The 24,040-nt window shown below is 41.8% G+C and overlaps 1 protein-coding gene across 3 annotated transcripts in view; it reads right to left on the reverse strand.

The window, feature by feature from the left end:
* Positions 1 to 1,033: 1,033 nt before the first annotated feature.
* LRIG3 (leucine rich repeats and immunoglobulin like domains 3) overlaps positions 1,034 to 24,040 on the reverse strand; it is a 48,751-nt gene continuing 25,744 nt past the window's right edge. For all 3 annotated transcript variants that reach the window (XM_055329381.1, XM_055329383.1, XM_055329382.1), the window contains exons 4-19: positions 20,616 to 20,747; positions 19,930 to 20,073; positions 18,772 to 18,915; positions 18,314 to 18,457; positions 17,716 to 17,859; positions 16,484 to 16,564; positions 15,492 to 15,563; positions 12,932 to 13,003; positions 12,269 to 12,432; positions 9,898 to 10,218; positions 8,408 to 8,689; positions 6,814 to 7,266; positions 5,892 to 6,050; positions 4,104 to 4,247; positions 3,736 to 4,011; positions 1,034 to 2,513 (exon numbers count right to left, since the gene is read on the reverse strand). In XM_055329381.1, coding sequence (XP_055185356.1) covers positions 2,269 to 2,513; positions 3,736 to 4,011; positions 4,104 to 4,247; positions 5,892 to 6,050; positions 6,814 to 7,266; positions 8,408 to 8,689; positions 9,898 to 10,218; positions 12,269 to 12,432; positions 12,932 to 13,003; positions 15,492 to 15,563; positions 16,484 to 16,564; positions 17,716 to 17,859; positions 18,314 to 18,457; positions 18,772 to 18,915; positions 19,930 to 20,073; positions 20,616 to 20,747 — 2,977 coding nt within the window. In that variant the 3' untranslated portion in view covers positions 1,034 to 2,268. The remainder of the gene's footprint in view (positions 2,514 to 3,735; positions 4,012 to 4,103; positions 4,248 to 5,891; positions 6,051 to 6,813; positions 7,267 to 8,407; positions 8,690 to 9,897; positions 10,219 to 12,268; positions 12,433 to 12,931; positions 13,004 to 15,491; positions 15,564 to 16,483; positions 16,565 to 17,715; positions 17,860 to 18,313; positions 18,458 to 18,771; positions 18,916 to 19,929; positions 20,074 to 20,615; positions 20,748 to 24,040) is intronic.

Below are 24,040 nucleotides of genomic sequence, written 5' to 3' on the forward strand. Positions count from 1 at the left end.
ATTTCATAAAATGTTGTCGGCCACAAGTAAGGAATATTTATCTCCCAATATCTTAAAAATCAGCCAAGATTATACAGAGTAACGATGTTATCATTAGCGTTAGTAATGAAGAAAAAACAGTGTCGAAGTTGGGTGAACATCATATCTACGACATTAAGATATGTTGTACATGAGTTGGTCTTTATTGGAAAGTATAGAAAGATTAAACTGAAAATTTTAAGCATTTCTTTTCAAATAAGCCAAATGATTTAATATTTACATCTATTTTTTTCTGAAGTCTATTATTTTAGGATATCTTAATACCTACTAGATTCATTTTAATATGGAGACTCGATATTATATATTCTTTTCCTGCAAATGTCAATGAGAAATTGCTTGCTTCTCCCTACAGCCAAAATTATATGTAATTCATAGGTTTCAGCACAGAGTGAAAGGGAAAGACCGTATTAATGTAGAGTAAATCTTTTTGAATTTCAGGTGTTAATGATTTAACCCTTTGGGGCTAACTCTGGAAAAACTAAATCCTTTAAAAGAGGTTCATAATCATTGAATAGACCTCTATCAATGCTTGCATGGCATCTGGCAATAATGAAGACAGATTAATACGATTTTGAGAATCTGGCAATAGGATAAAGCCAAAGCATATAAAATCACTTCTCTGCAGTTAGTTACTGCTGGTCCAGGGAAGGATCCACTTCCTGGCCTCTGGTGTCCAAACTAAAGGAGGAAAATCTTACTGAATCTGAGTTCCAGGTTTCTGGCTCACAAACAACAAAGCTATACACTCATTAAGCAGGAAAAGTCACCCCCAACAGATCCTCTGAGAAGAATTCGCTTTTCTAATATCTGCTTTCACTTTAGTTCAAAGAACTGACAATGGCATAAAGTAACACCTTCATGAGGTTAGATTTTAAAGCTTAATGTGCGATGTTAACTCTTCCCACGCATATCTAACTTCTGGGCAAGAGGATTTGTCTTTACACTACAGATGAAAACAAGAATTTGTTTTAAAACAATCCCGTTTCATCATGTGAATTGTTAAGCTTAAGTTTATTTCAATTACTTAAAACAATGTCGCTTAATTTTTAAAATGACTATATTCATTTTGTGTGTGTACACGCCAGTCATGTAATGCCGTTTTTATCTAAATACTGTTTAAAACAAGTATTTTAAATCGTTCAAGTAAGAGATTTGATACTCAGTTTTTAACAAGTAGAGCAGGATGACCAAATTAGAAAAGTATTTTAATTCTTAAGGAATGTTGCAGAATAGTTTAAAAGTAGCTTTTCTATTAGAACTGCTCATCCAGCAGAAAATCAGTAAGAATAACCAAGAATTCCATCAACATCCCATTCTCAGCTGGAACACTGGATGAAAATCCACCTTGGTTATAGCCATTTTAACTATAGAAATGTGCAATAAACCACGCTCTTGTTATAATTAAAGGGATGGTGAATGTGAAACTATTTGGAAAAGCACAGGGCATTAGACCACATAAGGCATTATTATAATTAAAGAAACATGGCTTGAACAGTGATTTAAGCAATGGTGGCTGCACTGCATTAGAGCAGACTATACCAACAAGTCTTTTTTTTATTTGTAACGTTAGGAATAAATTAATGTACCTCAAATCTTTGTAGTTCTTTTACATTTATAATGTGCTTTCACATACACTAATCCAATTAGAGTCCGTATTACCTCAACCTTGTGTGATAGGCAGAGTGGTCATCTTTTTGCTTATATTTTAATGTGCTGAGCCTAATTTCCATCAATTTGAGACATGATAATATGAAATTATTAAGCCTAAAATGTGTCAAAAACAATAAAAACTGTAGTTGTATAGATGGGGCATGGGATCCCAATGACACATTTTATTAAATGCAATGTGCAAAATAAAATTAAGTGAACTCTATTCAAAAAGGGTACAAGACAGGTATTATTTAAAATGCTTTAGTACTCATTTTCAATAAAAAGAAATCTGGCATTATAAAAATACATAAAATAGTCATGGATTCATACCATTAACTTACATAAGATCTTTTTTTTTGCATAAAACAAAGTTAAAATAGTTTTAAAAGGGTATTCTTATATGAAAGTTACTCCCAGTATAAAATTTTTATAACTTTTTGTAATTTTGGTCCATCTGTATAAATAAGACATTTTATTCTTTTAAAATTCATAACTCCATTTAAAAACATAGGATTCTCTCTTTTAAATAAAAGTCCACTTGAGGTAGTATGTTAGAGCTCTTCTTTGCTCTCATTCTGTCTATGTGTCCAGGTCATAAGACTGAAAATTTGGAGTCCTGTGGTTTTCTACGGTCTGTTTATAGGTACATGTGTGATTTTCTTGCTGAAAATCTGTCCTTTCTTTCCCATATTCCTCTGACTCAGAGTCCAAGTCTGGGGAAGAACGAGTTTTCAGGTGAAAGGCTCTTGGCTGACAATCCACTGGCTGTCCAAAGTTTGAAAAGGCATCCAGATGAGCTCTCTTCAGAGGCTTTCCAAATGTTCCTGAAAGCAAGCAAGCAAGCCCTTGAGCGAATGGGTCCACTGGCTAGCATGTAAATCAAAACACATTTCCAATGAAGGAGCATCTTAGCCCGTGAACACGAGTAAATGTTTTCTACAAGTCATTTATGGTATCGGGCGTGTGTGTATCCAGTTATGGAGAGAGAACTTACAATATGGAGCTGGGTAATGAATACCGTATGTCCATTCTTTATCACATTTCATCCTCTACAGTAATAGTAATCATTGAGCAATGAGGTTCCCAGTGTAAGTTCTTCCAAACCCTGGCTTTAGTACTTGACAGTCCACAATTCTCCATGAAGGAGATCTGGATTGTGGGTTAGCAGGTATCAACTGCACCTGGGTATAGAAAGTTTCTTCCAAAATAATCCTGATGCCTTGCCCTTTCTTCTTTACTGGCAAAATATTATTTAACTGCCTCAAATTCTTGTCACAGTCATAAAAAAAGTCATTTTCATTTTTTGAAAAAGGAGTAAGCAATTATACTGTGACAAAACATACAATTTCTCAAAATTGGGTAAAATATTTTAAGATTCTTTTTTTTTATATTAAAACAAGACAATTTGTGGTTCATTTTCCCATATCTCCATTTAGTGAAAAGATGATCTCAGTTCTTCCATCCTTTGTCCCCATGCACTAGACAAAAAGAAATCCACAAACGAGTCTTGGCGCTAGCCAGAGTCTACCACCATCGACTTGGGCTTTGAGGCTCTGATGGTCTCCTCTGCCAAAGCAGTCCGGCCTGGCTGACAGGCGGTTGTTGCCAGGTGGGACGCTGTCCACCCTTTGACCAGAGTCAAAGGGTGACCCACCAGACATCCCAAACCACAATCATGCAGTGCATACAACTCCACCCCAAAAGCTGCTGTAGCCCAAAACCACTTTTTCCACATGGCTGACAAATGGAGCTCCTAAGTCACTCCCAAAACTTGTCCTCTAGATGATGCCACACACAGAGTTAACCAGAAAGCTCCTAAGGCTTAGTTACGGATTAAATGCATAATCAAGTAAAATCCCCCATGTCTGACTTTGCCTTTAGAAACACGTATACTAACTCATAGGATGTCATGACAGCATGATTTAAAAAAAAAAAGAAAAAAAATTTTTCAACAAGTTTGGCATTTGAGGCTCATTGCTCTCCCACATGCAACTTGGAATAGGAGTCCTGCTTGAGTCAAGGAGTCTAATAATTTAATAAACTTACCCATGAAAGAATTATTTGAAGTAACTGATGCTGGCTCTGGACTTGGACTAAAATCTAAAGAGGACTTGTTTAGACACAAACTTTTCACTCCAGGTCCTTCATTTTGAGAGTAAGAAGAGTTGAGTAACTTCCTCACATGTGAAGGCCATCCTATATCACTGACACTCTGTTCGCAGGAGTCCTCTGGAGGATAAGGACATGGGTAGCACTCCTTTTTCTTTATGTAACTGGGCTCACAGTGGTCCATCAAGGCTGGTCTCAGGTCAGGACCACAACCTTTGAAAATTGAGGACAGTATCAGAGACAGAGTTAGTGCTTCTGGAAGTCTCCAGGAAACAGAAGAGAACTCAGGTAAGAGAATCACATACCTGTATGATAGGCTTCAAATGGATCTGAGCTGTACACATTCCCCTTCAAATACACAGGGCCTGAGGACCCCAGAAAGGGACAAAGGAATGGATCCGTGGCAACTTCCACATCGGCTTCACTACTATTGTCAATGTGGCAGGTCCCTTTCAAAACAGACATTGTAGTCACTGAATGAATTTGATTCAAGTACCTGTCAACATTCTCTCCACTTTGGGCATTTTCCATATTTATAGATAAAAATTTTGGATAGAATGGCATACAAACGAAAAAAACTAGAGAAATTTATGTTAGGGTTTTAAAACATTTACTGAGGCCTACAGATTAGTGACTAAATCTGTGCCATCTTCCAAGAAGAGGATGCGATTAACCATTGTACGACATGTGTTCACCTGGGTGCTGGCGCCCAGGAGCATCCAAGAGGAACTGACCTGCACGTGCACACTGCAGCCAAAGCAGCCGTGGCCTGAAACACACGAGGCCATCAGCGCTGCCCCCTCCCTCCCAAAAGTCACAGATGAGCAGGACCAGGAAGTGGCATTCAACAAATGATCTCTGAATGCTCAGCTCAAAGCTGAGCTCAGCCCAAACAACAACAACTCCCCCCCCCCCCCATTGTGAGTATCTGAGCCAAACAACCCAGAAATGATGTGCCGGTTAGTCGTGGCCACGAGGACAAGAGATGTAGCACAGGTGAGAGAGGCCTTGCTGGAACACGTGCCTGGGAAGCGGGAACTGGGCAGTCTCAGAAAAGAATGCGCAAGACATGATTCACATTCAGGGCTGGTGGCCTCTAGAGCTGCTCCCAGAGGATCAATCGCCAGCCCCAGCATCCAAGTGACACGGCATTATTATGTTCCGGGTCTGTCGCTTTAAGTTTTCATAAATGTCTCTTCAGTAGACCCTGCTACATTTGAAGGAGGCTGCAACTGAATGAGCCCAACCATAACACCCCCGTGTGTGTGCAAATCTTCCATCTGTATACCCTCTATCACTTGCCTTGCCAAACACTTTGGGACCATTTGTTGCCTTTTCCTGGTCTCACCACTGCCTACACTAGGAGTCCGAAAACATGTTGACTCTGGGATCCACCGCAGAGCAGATAGTCAATAAGTGCTTGTGGGAAAAGACGGTAAAATGTTTGAAAAGAATGTCAACAGTTTCTACTTTGGGAGCCCTTGGTGTGTGCCAAGCACCATACAGGTTTCCAATATCAATTGACTGAATTTCATAACCACCTAATAAGGAAGTAGTGTATGACTGCCCAGGATGCACAGGGAGCAAGTGTCGGAAGGGGGTCTTGGACCAAGCCCGTGTGCCTGCATTACGGCTCCTCCACGAGCATTCTTAAAACTGTGCAGTTCTTAAAGCAAGAGTCAAAAATCTGATTTCTCTAATAAAATCTTAAATCATTTTGACGTTTTACGACCATATGTGAAACCAGTTAATGCCATTTAAGAAAGGAGGACTTTTAGGGCCAAGGAACACTTCGAGCGTAAAGAAAGTATCATGCGGCATGGAGAAATTAGGCTTTTTTTTTTTTTTTTTTTTTTGAGAAATTAAGCTTTAATTTTCCCACTTGTCTTCTCTTATTATCAGAAACAAAGATTTTTCTAGTATTTAAGAGAAAGGCATAACCGCATTTAATTTCAGCTTTGCCAGTGATCTTGGGTCAGTCCCTAGATCTAGGAGTGTATCTATTTCTGGTGAAAATTAATACTGTATCTGAGCCTTTCCATCAGATTGTTTCAAGACAACCATGGGGTCCAGGGTTCATTTTAAACACTTACCATTGCTGTCATGTTGCGGTAAGAAAAATCCACCTCCTGAAGAAGTGACGAACTGGTGGTGGCTTCCGCTTTCTGAGGAGATGTAGCCATCCTGCCTGTCGGCTAAGGTTCCCTGAGATGACAAGTAACTCGGGATATCTGCCGGCAAGTTGGTCTCATCTGTAACCCGAGGACAGCAGTGTTAACCAGGAAAGACTGGACACGGCCCTACAACCTTCCCCGATGGACAGTACATACACGGTCTCCGTTTGTGTCCAGACCAAAGAAGTCTACTCCTAAAAACCCATCTCGGTTGTCCAGTCCTCAGGTAAGGAAGATTGGGCTCTGCTGCTGGGGCAGCACAGGCCAATTTTCTACTTTCATCTGGATGCCCCTCCCGAATTTCCGAAAGTGATGTTCCAAAACATAAAGGCCTGGGAGTCTCGGTGGGGTAGTAGCTAAGCTCCCCAATTAAGCTTGATTTCTGCCGTGTTTCAGACTCAGGATGCATGGGTGTGGAGTTCACACATGTTCCTCAAGTCACGGCCCCTCCCAACAGTAACGGGATCCCCCCTGCACGCCTGCACATGCACACGGGCACACCCATGACGAGACAAGAGCTACACAGGGGTGGAGGCCTCGTAGGTCACCCCCGTGTGAAGCAGTGGGACTCCTTGACCCTGTGTTTGGACCGGATCGCACAGCCAGCAGGGCACTCTGCGGGGGGCTTAACAAAAAGGATTAATCTTTAAACACCACCAGCAGTATTTGGGGCCGGGGTGTTATTTTTAGCTGACCATATTCCTGCCGCTTGAAACAAATGAGTCACCCTTCTGACACGGCCTCAGGTTGTGAGAGACACACACGTTCTGGAAGAAAATGACCACAGGACCACAGACACACATGACTACGGCCCCCCGGGGCCAAGCTTCTGTTTACACACCTGTGTTGGTGATGCTGCAATCTTCGTTCCTCCGCCTTGTGTGGTATATGATGACCACCCACACGAGCGATGTGCCCACCACGCAGCACACCACCGCTATGATCACGACGCCCACGGTGGCCCACCCGTCATCGTCCAGCGACGAGGCGGTCATCTGAGGGGAGTCGCAGGTGGGGGTGGGGATCACGCTGAGGCGCACGTTGCCCCTCTCGGTGCCCAGGGTGTTCGACATTTCACACGTGTATTTCCCAGCGTCACTGACATCAGAGTCCACGATGATCAGCAGCTGGTTGCCTGCTGCAAAGAAGTGCCTTTCGGTGACCACCAAGGGGCTGTCGTCCTTGGTCCAGTTCAACCTGGGAGGGGGGCTGCCTCCAGCGATGCACTGCAGGACAGCAGTTTCTCCCTTGGTCACGGTTCGGTCTAGCAGGGGCCGCAAAAACGATGGTGTTTCTGAAATAACAAGGGGTGTGCTTTTAAGCCCCTCCATGAGATTGGGTTTGGCAGGTAGGTCCGAAGACCCACCCCCTGAGTGCATACCACTGGAACCTAACATCGTACCCTTCCACGGCCTCACACGTATGCTCCTTTGAGAGCCTACACAAGCACGCCATGATCGGGATTGCATTTTGTTACCTGGCTGTCACTTGTAACACCTGTTAAGGATAATGTTTACTATTTTTTTTCAATCTCAGTCTCTCCCAGTCTTTTTTTTTTTTTAATTCATTTTATTTATTCATGAGAGACAGAGAGAGGCAGAGACACAGGCAGAGGGAGAAGCAGGCTCCATGCAGGGAGCCTGATGTGGGACTCGATCCCGGGACCCCAGGATCACACCCTGGGCCGAAGGCAGTGCTAAACCGCTGAGCCACCCGGGCTGCCAAGTCTCTCCCACTCTTGGGATGGAATGAGAGGGGCAATGCAAAACATTCTAGGTATCTCTTAGAAATGGAAAAAATGCCTAAAAATAATTTCAAGCAGGGGGGTAGGTCGATGAATGAAAAAAAAGTCAGAATGTTTAAATTTTTAAGGGGGAACTTTCTGGGGCTGGTTGTCCAAACCTATCTGCTAAAGTCTGAAGGTACATCTATTCTTTGGTGTTCATAGGCTACTTTGCTCAACTCCCTCAAAGATACATATACGATGAACATGTGCACCTTTTCCAAAAGCTCCTATTTAGGCAAAAGGTAAAAGACATACTCTGGTTTCCAGAACGGTACAGTAGACCAAGACAAGAGAGGATAGGTCCTTCCCAAAGTGCTCACATGACTTATCTTCTTATACGTGTTTCATAGGGTGGAGACTGCGGGTAGAGCCTATGTGATGGGGAGAGTAGGGGAGAGGAAGGTGATTCCTGCAAAAACGGGGAGGCGACACAGCATTTACTCTTCCCTGCCCCTTGAAAGAGAGGCATAGACTTGTCCCATCGGCCACACACACAGATGTAAGGCGCTCCTGGGAAGCCGTCTGTTCTTTCCAGGGAAGGGCAGTGTCCTATGGATTACCTCTCACCCTCGCAACTTCTGACACTTGGGGCCTTTGGCCGAGCTAGCGTGTTTAATTTTTATCACGGAATCTGACAATAGCCACTTACCCAGGACAGTCAGAGTTGCATTAGCAGAAATGCTTCCCGCACTGTTCTGGGCTGTGCAGCTGTAAACCCCAATGTCCTCTATCTTCACATCCACAATAAAGAACACATCATCCTCAGGCATAACATGCATGCGTCTCTCCCTCGCGGCTGGGAAGTCTGTACCCCCATCCTTCTGCCAGGCTATCTGCGGGGCTGGATGTCCCAGGGCAGCGCACTCCAAGCGCGCCATGGCCCCGGCACGGATCGTGAGGTCCATGGGGGTCTTGGTGAAGGAAGGGAGCACTGAAATCAGATAAAGAGTGTGTATTAGTGCTACAGAGTTTTAAAGATTTTAATTCTGTTTTTTTGTTTGTTTGTTTTTTAGACGTATACTCACAAATGCCCCTGCCATAGGTCAGGCGGAGGTTATTTCTGACTGTAAGACAAAGAATCTAAAGTTGAGGTAAAGAGATCCCCTCAAGGTTACGCACAGGTACAGAAAGGATGAGGTCAGGCTGACACACGGGTCACCTGATGGACAGACTATACAGCTTTCTACTTTCTCCCACTTACTTTTTAGTTTCCTCAGTAATTATCTGGGAGATCTTGGGCAGATCAATTCACCTCTTTGTACCCAGTCCACTCATTTCATCATCATCATCATCTTTTTTTTTTTTTAAGTCCCTCCTGGCTCTAACATTCTGTGACTTCAGATACGTGTTGTGTCCTACAATTTTATTTTATTTTTTATTTATTTTTTTCTTTGTGTCCTACAATTTTAAACTCAAAATCGTTCTATGCATCAGGCCTCCGCAGCCATTTGTGGAATGAATGCATTAATGAATCATACACCAAAATCTTTTACCCTGGAAGGTACAAATAATTAAATAATAAAGTGGTAAGGTTCCTGTCATTAAAAAAAAAAAAAAAAAAAAAAAAAAACAACGTATTCGGGTCACACAAAGCAAACAATTACGTGTTTTTATTAACGGCAGCTAATACTTGGTGCGTTTAGTCAGCATTCACTGTATTCCAGACTAAGTCCTTTACACCAATTATTTTACTATCATACCTCTGTGAGGTAGGTACTGCTGTTCCTAATTGAAAGATGCGGAAATGGAGGCACGGGGAGGTTAAGTATCTTGCTAAGAGTCACTCAGCTGTAAGCAGGAGTGGCAGGCTCCAAAGCCAGATCTCTGAATTAAAGGTGGGGTGCTGCAAAGCCACCCTTCATGGCCTCCCACATCAGACTAACACGTTGCAAACTCCCAAAGAGTGGACCACACAAATGACGTGTGGTTCCTCTCCGTGCTACCCACCAAGACGGGGTCCTGCACACGGGAAGTGCTCACGTAGGTACCAAGGATCTTAATGTTGTGGACTGAGAAGTAGAGAGAGGCAGGGTTAGGTGGGGAACCATGAGCAGGAGACAGCGGTGGAAGGAAGAGAAAGAGAGAAAACCAAATCTAAAAGGCGTCTGTACACGCAAATGGAAAAGTCAGGTCACATACTATTTACTGTAAGCTTGGCTTTGACAGAGTAGGATGAACCGAAGTGATTGGAGATGACACACTGATATTTCCCTTCGCTGGCAAATTCCACGTTGCGGAGCCGGAGAATGGTGGTGTACTCCATCACCTCGCCACCCTGCGCCCGCAGGTGTGCGTAATTTTCCATTTCGGCATCGTGCAGTAGTTCATTGTCTTTTTTCCAAGCAAAAGTCATTGGGGAGTCACTGCTGCTGGCGGCTGAGCAGATAAAACTCAAATTGGAACCTTTTATTGCCGACTGTGTTTCTGGCTGAACGGTGATCTGGGGTTTAGGAAAATCATCTGTTTAAGAAGGAGAGGAGGAAACAAAACCATTTTAAGGCTTGAGAGTCCAAACGCCACTCAGGTTTTCATACCAAGAAACTCCAAACAGACGACGGCTTGCATGTGACCCTTTGTGTAGGCTTCCCAGATGGGACCAACGGTCCTCATGTGGAAAGGACAGCCCAGGAGAGCGTTTATACACGAATTTGTTCACTTCAAATAGAGACCAAGACCTATTTATCGGTCATTAACTGAGAGGAGACTCTTTCTTTGGAATCTAGTTTATCCTAGGCTCCTTAGGCTTTAAAAAAAAATATGTGTGTGTGTGTGTATATATATATATATACACACACACACACACACACACATATATACACATACACAAGAAGAAATCAGTTAAGAAGTTTCTAGGCTCATGGATCATCGTTAAAAGCTACTAGTAGGAACTGCAATTTTTCCCACGTTATCCACGAATAAGCAGCAGCAAAATTAAGAAATCAATATCACTAAAGACAGCAATTAACACTTCATTTACCAAAAACAGAACTCGTATTAAAGAGCAGTAATTTTTAGATAGAGTTGAAACAAATAGTCCTGTAGCAAAAGAAAAACCATCTCTCAAAGTCCCTGTGAGACCCTGGCTTCCGCCTGGGGTTGAGGGTAGACAATCAATCAGGCCGCTATGCTACACTGTCAGCGCTACATGGTAATTAGAGCTGGGCAACTCTTTCATTCCAAATGGTTATTTTTAGTTCTCTGTTACTTTTTGGAAAAGTCACCTTTTTTGAACTGCAGTTTCTTGGAGATGCTCTAAACCCAGAAAGGAAACAGCTCAGATCTACCAAAAGATAGTTTCTGGGTGCTCTGGAAAAAAATCGCCCGAGTGCATACATGCGTGTGTTTGGTGTGAGCATGCACGTGTGTGGGTGAATGGGGCTTGGGAATGCTCTGGTGACCCCGACGCTGCTCACTTCCAATATCACGTTGTCATCAAGACGGTTTCTTCTCTACGATTGTTCTAAAGTTCTCATCTGGTAAATCAATGTTTAAGATTCACAACGGAGGGACTGAAAGAAAAATCTACGGATACCATACACACGTCTCAAAATAACGGAGTTCTTATCTTGGGACTAGAGAACTGCGAAATAAGCACCATGGGAAAGGCATGGCTCGGGCCCTTCTAAATGAATGCCAAAAGCTTATTTAGATCCAAAAGCTACATCAGACGTTTTATTTCCAGAAACCGTTGGCACCGTTAAATGCTGCAACCTAAAAAAAATATATTTTTCTTGTACTTGACTAAACAATCACAGGCAAAGCAGTTTCAAATAAATTTTTAAAGGCCAGTGTAAAATCAGGTTCTGTAATATCTTAAAACATATGCTGAAGTTTAAGCAAACTTTGATTTCGTGTTCTATCTGCGCATTTATCTTTACCCAGGTCTCCATGGCAGTGCGTAGTAAACAGCAGGGTAGTGCAGCAGACAGTAGCCTGCACCAGGGAGAAGAAAACCTGGGGTTTTGACCTGGATCTGCTGACTCGGTATTTGAGGTTTGGGATTTCTAGCGCTGAGATTCTTAGACGCTAAAACAATGGACCTTACGTTGATTTGCAATCAATTCAAACTTTCCAGTACTTGTAATGCTTTACCCAGCAGGAGCACAATTTTTAGCTCATACTTTTCTCTTTCTACCCCAACACACAGCATTTACACAGGGGTTAGTTCAGCCTCTCAACAAGCCTGAAATTGGGGAGGGTGGTCTGTAGACTTCCCTTCCCATAGATGCAGACACTGAGATTTAGGGAAGTTGGGAGGGCCGCGAAGGCCCATCAGTTCTCCCAAGATCCAACGTCCTTCTTGTTCCACCAAACCACCCTGGTGTCAAAACACAGACATTTTAGGAAACTCCTTCTCCTCTGTGACATTAAAATCATCAGCATGCTAGAGATCCATTTTCATCTACCTCAGCAGAAATAAAAGCTTCATTAAGAGAACAGAAGCTTATGCAAGACCATTCATTGGAGGGGAAAAAAGAAGAATGAAGGCAGAGGCAACAGTTACACTCACCACACACAAAGCCATCTGGGCTAACAGCAAAAATACTTCTTCCTTTTAGCAGCTGAGGATGGGCGCAACTGGCATTTACAAAGCTCTGAAAGTTGTTTTCCGCCACCCACTGTGGGAGCCATTTTAGTTGGCAATCGCACAAAAGGCTTGATGTATTTAAATGCCTGAGGAGAGTAATTATGTTCAATTTGTTTTATATGAAATGCAGATTCTACGAGTAAACTAACTCAAGTAAATATTAACAAAGCAATGAATGCAGAAACAAAATATACACACCCCATGCAATAAGTATTCTCTAGTTCATCTTAAAATGTAAGAGATGTGCTAGCACCGTGGTGTTGTTCCTGCTGATCTCTCGAGGGAGAGCCGCTGATGTCCTGAAAACACCTCACTCCTCAAGACCCGCTACTATGCTGGGCCTTGCACTGCATTAGGTCCCACAGATTTAAACTGCAAATTCGTAACAGAAACCAAAAGATACTCCTCTTCTCAACAAAGGGAACAAATCACCAAGTCCCTTTGCTTCCTAGTATAAAAAGTAAGTATGCTGAGAACATGCTAGATGCTTTTTATAGACACGTGATCTACGTGGGACATGCCCCAGGACAGCTCCTCTGACACCGTGTTTTATTTGAAACTCTTGGAAAGGAAAGGAAAGCTTACAGTTGCTGAAGCTTCTTCATTTGTGAAAATGCATTGCCTTGTAATGACATGATTGCGTTGTCACTCAGATCTCTGAAAACAACCAAATTGAACACATTAGAGCGAATCATGGTCACCGTAGGCCTCCTGCAGAAGCTGAACCCGTATGCGTCCCCCCAACCCCCCATTCACCAAACTACTCCATGTGCTGAAATGCACCGACCTGGCAACTCCAAAAAGAACCCATTAGGGAAGTCTGGACCAAAGAACAACAGTATTTGTATCAGAGGCCGGTTCTGTCATAGTAAAAAAATGACCTGTTTTATATCATCACGTACAGATTATTTGACTCATGAGGATTTAAGCTGTTTTGCTGTATTCTTTTCTTTTTTTTTTTGTAGTTTTATGGTTTGTTCTGCTGTACTGTTTTACTGTGTTTTCAATATTCAAATTAGTAACCAATAGTAACTTTTATTTTTTTAAATTTTTTTTATAAATTTATTTTTTATTGGTGTTCAATTTGCAATAGTAACTTTTAAATACACAAGTAAAATTTCTCATAGTTATGTTTTTAAAAAAAACCCTCGTGTATAAAATACCTTCTAGGACATGCACTGGGTTAAAGGATTTACACTGACATAGTATTACATTTATTCCTCACAGCAACCCAAAAGAAGATGGTTTTACTCTCTTGTTTACCAGGAAAGGGGCAGATAAGAGGTGGACTCGATTATTTTCAGTTTCAAAACCTATGCTCTTGGTCAGTAACTCATTCTGCTCCACACAACTCACCAGTGGAGACAATAAGATGTTCAGACAAGATGTACTTGCTAAAACACTCTTCGGGCAGGGCATTTAAAAAACCGGAGAATATTCTAGGCTGACTTTATTTTTAATTAGTACTTGTGAGCGGTTTGAGTTAAAGCACTCTCCACAATGATTACTACTGTGTTTTCCTTTCCAGGGTCAGGGTATACAAAAAAGGATTCTGAATGAGATGGGGGCAACAGAGGACAGAGTGAAGGTACCGAATGTGGGCAGAGAAAGAGGCTGGGAGAGTCAAGAAGGCTTAGAAAACTAAGCAGAGGTTAATACTCCACTGATCCACTAATTCCACTTTCCCAGAAATGGAATGGGTCAGATGACAAACCCTTTGGCTAGTTTCCCTCTGAAAATAATTTGTTTCAATAAGTCCAGCAACACTGGTCCGCCCTTCCAAATTCTGCTTTGCAGAATCATCCGACTCCGGCCTGAACTGCTCTGTCAGCGTGGCTGGCAATCCAGGCCTCCCTCAAACTAATAAGTGAGTCAGAAGACAGCAAGGTGGTCGCACACAACGGCGAAATCTTCTCTCCTGGTACTCAATGCGCGTTCAAGCCCACGTGCCTTGAACTTCTTTTGTCCAAGTTAATGGATATTAAAGCTTTTGGCTATAAACATTTGCTAATAGTCAGGGTGGAGATATTTTCTCTGACTTTGTACTCTTGCCACACACATGTATAAGACATGTACGTGTGATTCTAAGAAGCTGGTTGCCTCAGTGCAGGTTTTGCAGGTTTTGCCTCCTATCAGGACTGTCTAGCTTGCCCTTCTAGTGGCTGGAAAGATCGGCATCCCTAAATGTCATTTGAAAAATATGTGCCAGGAGTTACTAAGAGGGGATGGCACAGAGACTGTGGGGACCGGAGCTAGTGTGGCACAAGGATACTTGTGGCAGAGGCAGCCCTGGCTTGAGTCCTGCCTCTGTCAATTGCAACCCGATGGGTTGGTAGCAAAACTGAATAAGAGAAAGAACAAAGATGGAAAAACAGGTGTGTGATTTATAACGCAATGGCAGCAATGACAAACTAATCAGTCTCAAAGCAGTGCTACTACTCTCCTAATGTCACTCCTGAGGACCACGGGGAATTGTCTTTTTTAATCTTTAAAATTCAAGTCAGGGGCGCATGGGTGGCTCAGTGGTTGAGCATCTGCCTTCGGCCCAGGGGTGTGATCCCGGGATCTTGGGATCGAGTCCCGCATCGGGCTCCCTGCATGGAGCCTGCTTCTCCCTCTGCCTGTGTCTCTGCCTCTCTCTCTGTGTGTCTCTCATTAATAAATAAATATTTTAAAAATAAATAAAATTAAAAAATAAAATGCAAGTCAATGGAATCAATGGACACCCAGCACCTTCACTTCTTTACTTAAAAATAAAGGTAACAGAAGCTATTGACTAGTTTTCTTACAAGGATTAAATGAGGCTATACATAAATACCTGCCATAATTCCTGATGTATAATACGTGCACAGTAAATGGTGGGTTTTTTAAAAAATTAAATGTGTCACTACTTGAGAAAAATAACGCAAAGAAAACCCAATAATGTGTAGTGATGTCCTCAAATGCAAAGGAAAATGTTTACCTATTTACTTCCATACAGATACAGGCAGGTAGATAAACAGGTAGGTAGAGGATAAGCGGGTATGAAAATATACTTTATGGTATGGAGAGGATGCCAACAAATCTACATTGTAGTTTATCTCATGGCACATAAGTAGATAACCATCCCAGACTCTTTTAGGGTAATTAAATTCCAGTCACTCACAGATGTTCTAATGCGTCCAAACCAGTAAAGGCCTTTTTGGTAATGGATCGGATCCGGTTTCCCTGGAGTATTCTGGGGGGGGGGGGGGGGGAGAAAAAAAAAGTTACATTGGAACAGTTAAAGTCATTTGGGGGTGGAATTCTCATGAAAAGAATTGCTTTTAAAGTCACTGTGGATGATTCTATTTTCTTCAATTAAACAATATATCCTGTAAAAATGTATTCATGCCATCTCGTTCAGTGATACAGGTCAGCATGGTCTCAAAGCATTCAACAGAAACCCAGCCAATACAGGTAATCAATAAGCTACTCTGGTGGTTATGGAAGCTGTGATTTTCAAAGTCCTCTTAGGAAGAGGTAGAAACTTCCAAGTAAATGGTCTTAGAACTGTAATTAGTGCAACAATAATAGTTCAGATCTTCTCCTTTCCCTTCCTCCCCATGGACACTTTCATCATCCTTGAAAGTTTAGGGTTATATGGAACTCAGCTTGAAAATTTAAAACACAGACTTTGGGCATCTACAAGGCCACTTTAAGGCTGAACAGAAGCAAGTTTTTTTTTCTCCTGTACTGCTTGGAACCTACTGCAGTGTCACCAGCGGACTCTGGATCATGTCACTTAAAAATCCCTGTGAGCAGGATGCAACACTGAAAGTTTCAAAATGGTGAAATTAGGAAATGTACTTTTACAATGGTAATCCCAAGATTCTAAGCACTCAGAACAATTTAAAAATTTTTGTCTAGATATTAACATAAGGACATACGACTCACCAAAGTGTTGAATAAAACACTCACCAAAGTGTTGAATAAAACCACCATACCAAGGAAGAAAAGCTAATTAATACCCATCTTGTAGAACAACATTCATTTGGGGAAATGACCAAGGGAAGCAACCAGATTGAGCCTCTAGTCCTAAATTCTCTCAAATCTCAGAGTGGACTTCACGGAGTAGAGGTCAGAGAGTGAGGCAACCATGGAGCAGGTCCTACTCACAGCCGTCTCAGTTTGTCCAGCCCAGAGAAAGCACCGTTCATGTCTTCAATAGTCCAGGAAATTTCATTGTTCTTCAGATCCCTGATTATAAAAAAAAAAAGAAATGTTACCGAAACTGGTACCAGGTACTTAACAAAAGACAGAAGCGTTCTCTTTAGAGATATGCTCAGAAAGCTAATAAGATCACCACCCAGGTGGCATGTAATTCGTAATAAATTCCTCATAATCCCCCACATCATCTCCACCCCTTTCAAAACAATAGAAAATTCTTTCCCTCCCCCATGCATCCCTTACAGCCTGGCCTCCTCCCTCAACAACACTTTAAGTTTTTGCCCAAAATCAGGACAGTTGATTGTGTTCTATTAATTCCTCTATCAACAGGACTAAATTCTGAAAGGCATGAACAGTCTGAAACATACACTAAACTCTAACACCCCGGGACGCCTGGGTGGCTCAGTGGTTTGTTGCCTGCCTTTGGCCCAGGGCGTGATCCTGGGGTCCCGGGATCGAGTCCCATGCTGGGCTCCCTGCAGGGAGCCTGCTTCTCCCTCTGCCTGTGTCTCTGCCTCTCTCTCTCTCTGTGTCTCTCGTGAATAAATAAGTCAAATCTTAGGAAAAAAACAAAACTCTAACATGCCTGCTCCAACCACACCAGTCGGAGTTGGCCGAAGCACACAACATGTCTTTCAATTATGTAATGCTTCAAATAGTGAACAGAGCAAAAGTTTCTGACAGGCAAAAACCAAAAGCCCATTGCACAATGTTAAACATTTCAGAGATTTTTCAAGGGTCAATTCATCCAACTCTCTCTTCTTTCTCTTGGGACACAGATCAGGTCTGGATACACCTGGTCTGACTAACAGGCATCTTCCTTCCCTGCCCTTGGTATCTATCTTTTTGCTCCGGGTAATTTCTAATCTGCATTTTTATAAAGGAAAAAATCAGTGGATTTAAAATCGCTTCCCTTTCGAGCAGTTGCCAACTTCCTGGAGATCCCGAGAAGGCTAAGTGTAATCACCAAACCAATCTGATCATTGTCCTTTTTAATCCCCCTAAGAAACACATATGGATAAAATGGACTGATTTTAATCAAACTGATCTGGGAAAGATTAAGACACTACTTCTGAGGCTGTACACATTTCCTTCACAACAAAGGAAATCTGCTTGGAGAAAAGTGGGCACATTTAGGAACCAATTAGGTTCGTGTACAGAGAGCAAAATGTGTAACTTACAGAGTCTTTAAACTGGAAAGCCCCCGGAAGGCACAATCAGCAATGTAGCTAACTTTGTTATTCCCAATGTGCAGGGTATTTAGTAAGCTTAGGCCCAGGAAGCTTGAATCATCCAGCCTCGATAAGTGATTGAAAGTTAGGTCCCTGTTTAAAACAAAAACAAAAACAAAACAAAGACAAAAAAAAAAAAAAAAAAAAAAAACAACAAAAAGAACAAAAACCAAATAACAGCTTTTATTTTCCAATTCAACACAATGATGTGTTTCCAAACAAAGGGTAACATACGTAACCACGATAATCCTTACTTTAACACTCTGCCTTCTTAATAATGCTCGGGTAAACATTATTGCTAATCCTGGCAATTAAAAAAAATTCTCTTTATTTGAAAATAACCACCACAGATCTAGCCCATGTGCCCTAGAACTCAGACAGCAGAGCCGGCTTCAACTTATCCCAACAAAAATAGGACCGGGTTGCATGTGAAAAAAGCTGTCACCTTGGAAACTTTGTTATGAGCATTTCACAGATCAGTGGTAAGCAGCTCATGCGCTGGCATGATCCCTGCTCTCGAACCTGAGGAGAATGAAAGGCAACTCACAGCTCGCTGAGTTTCTGGCAAAACTCCCAGGCATCAGGGCTGATCCTGTTGATGGCGTTTTGGCTGAGATGAAGCTCCTGCAGCATCAGCAAGCCGTAAAGCCAGCCTTTGGTGATCTCTGTTAGGTTGTTATGGTCCAGCTGCCTACATTCACAATAAGATTCAAAAGCAGGATCGAAAGTTCATTATCTAGTCTCTTCAAAGGAGACGTATGATTACAAGCTAGTACATACTCCTATTGTTACAAGATGTTTGGCTTTTGTTATATAAAGACATCAGCAAAATTACCATGTGGCTGTAGGGTCTCAGGCATGTTACTGGAGACAAAACTGAGTATTACATTCTAAGATTGTAAATTATGACATTTTCACATAGGATTTCAAATAAAGCTGCTGCATGCTCACCGAGCACGCCATGATCGCATCACCGAAGCAGGAGTTGTGGTAAGCTACACTTACAAGACTTCCATGTTGCTCAGCCCCCAAAAAGCGCCATCCATAAGTTTTGTTACTCCATTTCTTTGCATTTTCAGAGACTTCAGAGCACCAAGCCCTTGGAATGTGAGTCCATCTACGTTTTTAATCTTGTTTCGGTTCAGTTCACTGCATTGGACAGAACAGTTAAACCAGCTTAAATGACAAATTCTGGAGGTAGTAATAAAATGTGACATTACTACAATATAGTGAAACCAGCCGGTGTTAAATTACACAGAATGTTTTCAGTTTCTAAACATTTTTGTTGAGGAGAATTTTGATTTATTAGCAGGGAGTGAATTTCCTTCTGAGACGTGTGACGTGTTTTCAGAATAATGAAATATTGAAATCAGACTACACTTTAATGTCTAAAATACTTATCTACTCAGTATATTTGTTTTTAAATTGTCCAGAGTGAGAATATTAAATATTATGTTAAAACATGAGGTCTGTTCAGGGGCAGGGCCGTCAAGCTTACCCTGCTTACAAAAGTTGGTTACCCTCTCTTTGACGATTCTTTTTTACGTTTAATGCTTTCTCTTTAAGGCAGTCATTTTCAACCTTGGTTGCACACTGGAGTCACCTGGGGGGGGGGGGGTTAAAAATTACCATAGCCTGGATCTTACCCCCAGAGGTTCTAATATAATTGGTCGGAGGTGTGGCCTGGACATTGGGATTTTTAAAAGCTCCCCAGTGTCTATAATGTGCAGCCGAGGTTGAAAACCACCAAATTGTAGGAGCCTGTTCACAGATCATTCCACCACGGTTAACGAGACAGCTCTCTGCAGCCACTTAAGCTATCAGAGCCTCCTGGAGTTGTTGGTATTATTTTCACAAACCACAGCTGTTGGAGTCCCCATATTTGGCCAGTGCCACAATGATGCCTTTGTATGGAGGTTGTTCGATGATGACACTGTTCATTCCTTCGGTAAGACCTGAACCTGCCCCGTCAGGCAGGAGTTTGCGCTAGGTGACTGTGAAGGCTCCGTCCAATTCAGAAACTCTAACCATTCCAGTTCCCAGCGGGATGACAGCCACCTCCTTGCCTCTAAACTCCTCTGGTCACACTGTGGGTTTTAGGCAACAGACACCATGGGTTTAGAGGAGTTGAGGAAACACCACCTAAGAGAACATTTTACTTACAGGTGTTGCAGCTGGGGCAGTTTAAACATCTTGGGTGGGATAGCGGAGATCCGGTTCCGGTTCAGCTTCAACACCAGGAGTGTGTTGGCCAGATTGTCAAAATACCCGGGTTCCATTGAAGTGACTCGGTTGCTGTTGATATACCTGTTAAAAGTTTGAAGATGAGCTTCTCTTTCTGGCTTGTTGGAAAGTTAAGGCACATACATTGTCTCCACTATCATCTCCAGAGAACCTAAGCATCGTTTGTATCAGTGGACACTTAAAAATGGAATCTTTAGGTCCCTGCAGGTCAAGGCTGACTATGATCCACACATACTGCTAAGAGGGACTGGAATATTTGAAGGGTATAAAAACTTGGTAGAGATGCTTATCCAACTTTGAAAAAACTCATTTATTAATGGAATGAGAAAAAATGATTTAATTTTTTAAAGAAGCATTTTTCACTCCATATACTTTTTCTAACAAAGGATATCTAATTTTTTGTAAGCCAAAGTGCAACAATAAGGACTGATTATTTGGGTTTACAGTAAATTACACGCCAATAAGAAAGTTACACTGCTGATTCACCACCAACAGGTTAAAAGAAAAAAAAAAAGCAGAGTTTGTTATATCTTAAAGTTGATTTTTTATTATGACTTGCTATTTTCATTATAGGTGAATATTTCTGTTAAAAAGACTTGACTTACAGATATTTGAGTTGTAGGGGTGGAAGGGGAGTTTTAAGCTCTGAAATATTATTGCTGCTCAGGTCCAAAGTTTCAAGGGACTGAAATTGTTTCAGATGCTCAGGTAATATCTCAACAATCCTGTTTCCAGCTCTGGAATTTAAAGATAGCACAGATGACAGGGTTAATAGTACAACAATCTGAAAGATAAATATTTTCCACTCCTAATTTGTTCTTCAGAAATATGGAAAACTGTTTGCTCTGAATTCTACTTTTAAAAGTTAAACAGCAATTCTTATGTCACTTTAGTTTCATCTTAAGCAGTAAATTATGATATTAGAACGCATGAAAAACATTCCTGTATAACTCCGGGTGCGTTTAATAGCTGTGATTATCCAAGTGCTATGCGCTTAAACCGTCTGATTTTTCTTTATGTTATTTTGTTACCAGTCCTTCCTTATCATTTTTACTAAATGGTATGTAAAATGACTAGCACTGAGTTGGCATTCCAGGCACCGGTGTGTGAGTGCCTTATTCTTTTTCCTGATTCCTAATCTATTTCTAATTCTTCTCCTGGAGAGACTACCCATACTACAATGAACTTAAAATACTTAGCAGATTTTTTTTTTAAAAGCCATGCTAGAGATCTCTCTTTTTCTTTAAGAAAGAGCAAGTTTCAATGTATTGCCAAAGTCTTCTAAACCAGTAGATACGCTCCAGGGCTTTGAGTATTATAAAAATATCACATAAAATCACACCAGTCTAAATAATCTCTAGTTAATTACATTAATAAAGTTGAACATTAACAGTCTTAAACACCAGACTGTGATGACCAATATGGTAGCCACACGTAGCATTTTAAATTAAAATTAAATGTTCAAATTTCAGTTCCTTAATCACAGTGGCCACATTTCAGGTCCTCAATACCCACATGTGCTTGGTGGTTGTCCTATGGGTCAGTGCACATACAGAACATTTCATCACTGAAAGTTCCACTGGTGAGCCCTATACTAGACCACAAATGAGAAACAAAAAAAGAGGCCAAGTCACATCTCTTAAAAGGTCATCAATAAAACAGCTTTCAAGGGGGGAAATTCAGCATTAAATGACAATCTTGCCAGAAAACAGGAATCAAGTTGATGTACAAGTCATCTTATTTGTCATATTAGATCAAGTAGCTTGGACTTCTTAAACCATCATTTGGCAGGGGAAAACAACACGTCCAGGTAGGAAGGCCAGGACGGAAACAGAGTCCTCTTACGAAGAAGGTCTCCTTATAACCGACGGAACAATGACACAATCCGAAGGCTCTAGGGCGACCTCTATACGTGATACGTCACATGCTGCTGTTTCTCTACATAGTCTACAGTTAAGCCACATTTAATGAGAAAACTTGGGAAATAGATCTCATATGTGTATCTTCCTACCAATGACTTATTTCTATAGCGCTTTGAGGTTATTAAGCTCTTCTGCATTATCATAACACACAGGCCTTGCCTCTCACCGTCTCAGAAGGTCCCTGAGTTACGTAAGAGCACTTCATCCATATTTTCACAAAATCCTATGCTGAGTTCCTACATGGCACTCTCACCCTGCTGGTCTTCTCTGCCATACTAGGAGCTCCTCTATGTAGGGGGATAGGTCTTTACCCCTCTGTCTTGGACTGTATACGAAGCCCAATGATGCTGAGAACACCTCAAACGTCAAGCCGAGGCTAAGCATTGTTCATAGATTACACCACTTAATCAGAATAACGTTTCTCTAGTATATGTATTATAGATAATTGTAAAATTAGGATAACTAGAGCTTTTAACCTAATGAGGCCACACGGGTCCCAGAGCAGTCGCCGAAGGCTTGTTTCACAGAATACAGCGTCAAATATATTTTGTCACTTAAGTTCTTATGTGGAGATGCGCCCCCACATCTAGTGGAAGAAGTGGCCACTACTTCCCACCCTTTCAAAAATGCTGAACCTCTGGTTTCATACGAATGTGGGATCAACACTGGCTCTTGGAGCCATCCCTATGCCAACACTAAGGATGCCTTGGAAACAGGGTCTCCCCAGTCTTGCTTGCACCCCAGGAAGACAACGCAGGGGTCTGTACGTGTTTGCCATCCACCAGAGCACCACAGCAGAAGAACAACTTCCTGAATATGTGCCAAGGTCAGGTGCTGATTCACCAGCAAGAATAATAAGGGCAGAAAACAGGTTGGACCTTTTCTATTTAAACAACAACAAACAAAACTTCTCAAAATATTGTTAGAATTCTCCATATCTTACTTTTAAGGACTGTAGGGAACCTCTACATTCTGAAGCAATCCTATACAAGGTAACGGGCATAGGTGATGTCTATCTTAGGAGCTGAACTTATCTGTGATAATAGTAAGGTTTTTTTTTTTTTTTTAAAAGGTTTTACACTCCTATGTACAAGTAACAAATATCAAGGCCCTCAGTCTCCCATAAAGTCTTACAGACTTTGTTTAGAGTCAAGTCAGCCATGACCTCTGATTTTGACCATTTCCCACATCTGGATTTGCCAGTGTATAAACTCCTTGATCTAGCTGTGAGGTACAGGGTAATGCAAGCGAGACAATTAGTCAATCTCTAGATCCCGGAGATGGAGTTAGTCCAAGAGACAAGCCACAGGGCCTTAGGGTCAGGGTGTGTGGGTTAAACAAAACCACACTTTAGGGGACAGCAATGCGCTCTTAAACACATAACCCAAATGTTTGCATTACCAGGATGTCCTCCCACAAACAGCAGAGGAACCCTGAAATGTGCTCCCCCTCCATCGCCCTCCCCGGTCCCCAGTCACTACCTCCCACCGAACTCTGCATCTGGCTTTGGCCCCCAGGCTGTCTGAGGCTAGTATAGCCACACGTAACATTTAACAACACAAAGAAAATGCTCGGCTATAGATTTTTTCAATAAATGGAACAAACTGGTTTTTTGTGGGAAGGAGAAGGAGACCCACAGGTGTCTATCACATTGGTCAAATAAGGCTACGGGTTTAGATAACAAGCCATACAATCTTTGGTTTATACGTTCGTTTGTTTATTAAGTAATTATGAACAAGGTATTAAAACTGCCAATTACTTGAGTGACGAATAAAATTTTCCTTGCAGTTAAAGTATGCTCCAGCCAAAGCCAGCAATTTCCTGAACTGCACACTTCCTAAATTGCAGTGTGAAAGTGCTCAGTTACAGACGGAGCATGTACAGTGCCCTCTTTGTCAGCCCTGCTTCCTTGCACAAAAATCCCTTACAACTGCCAGGATAATAGGCCCTGTATCACAGAATTTTAACTCTGTTCTAATGGAACTGAATTAAATCCAAATACCAGTTTCATATGAGCGCTCAGACTAACTGACAAATAACCACCTGATATGTACCGGATTGAACAAAACAAACTTGCTTTATATCAGGCAAGAGTTTTTAAAAACAGG

The sequence above is a fragment of the Nyctereutes procyonoides genome, unplaced genomic scaffold (genome assembly GCF_905146905.1).
Source record: "Nyctereutes procyonoides isolate TBG_1078 unplaced genomic scaffold, NYPRO_anot_genome, whole genome shotgun sequence".
Taxonomy (NCBI): Eukaryota; Metazoa; Chordata; class Mammalia; order Carnivora; family Canidae; genus Nyctereutes; species Nyctereutes procyonoides.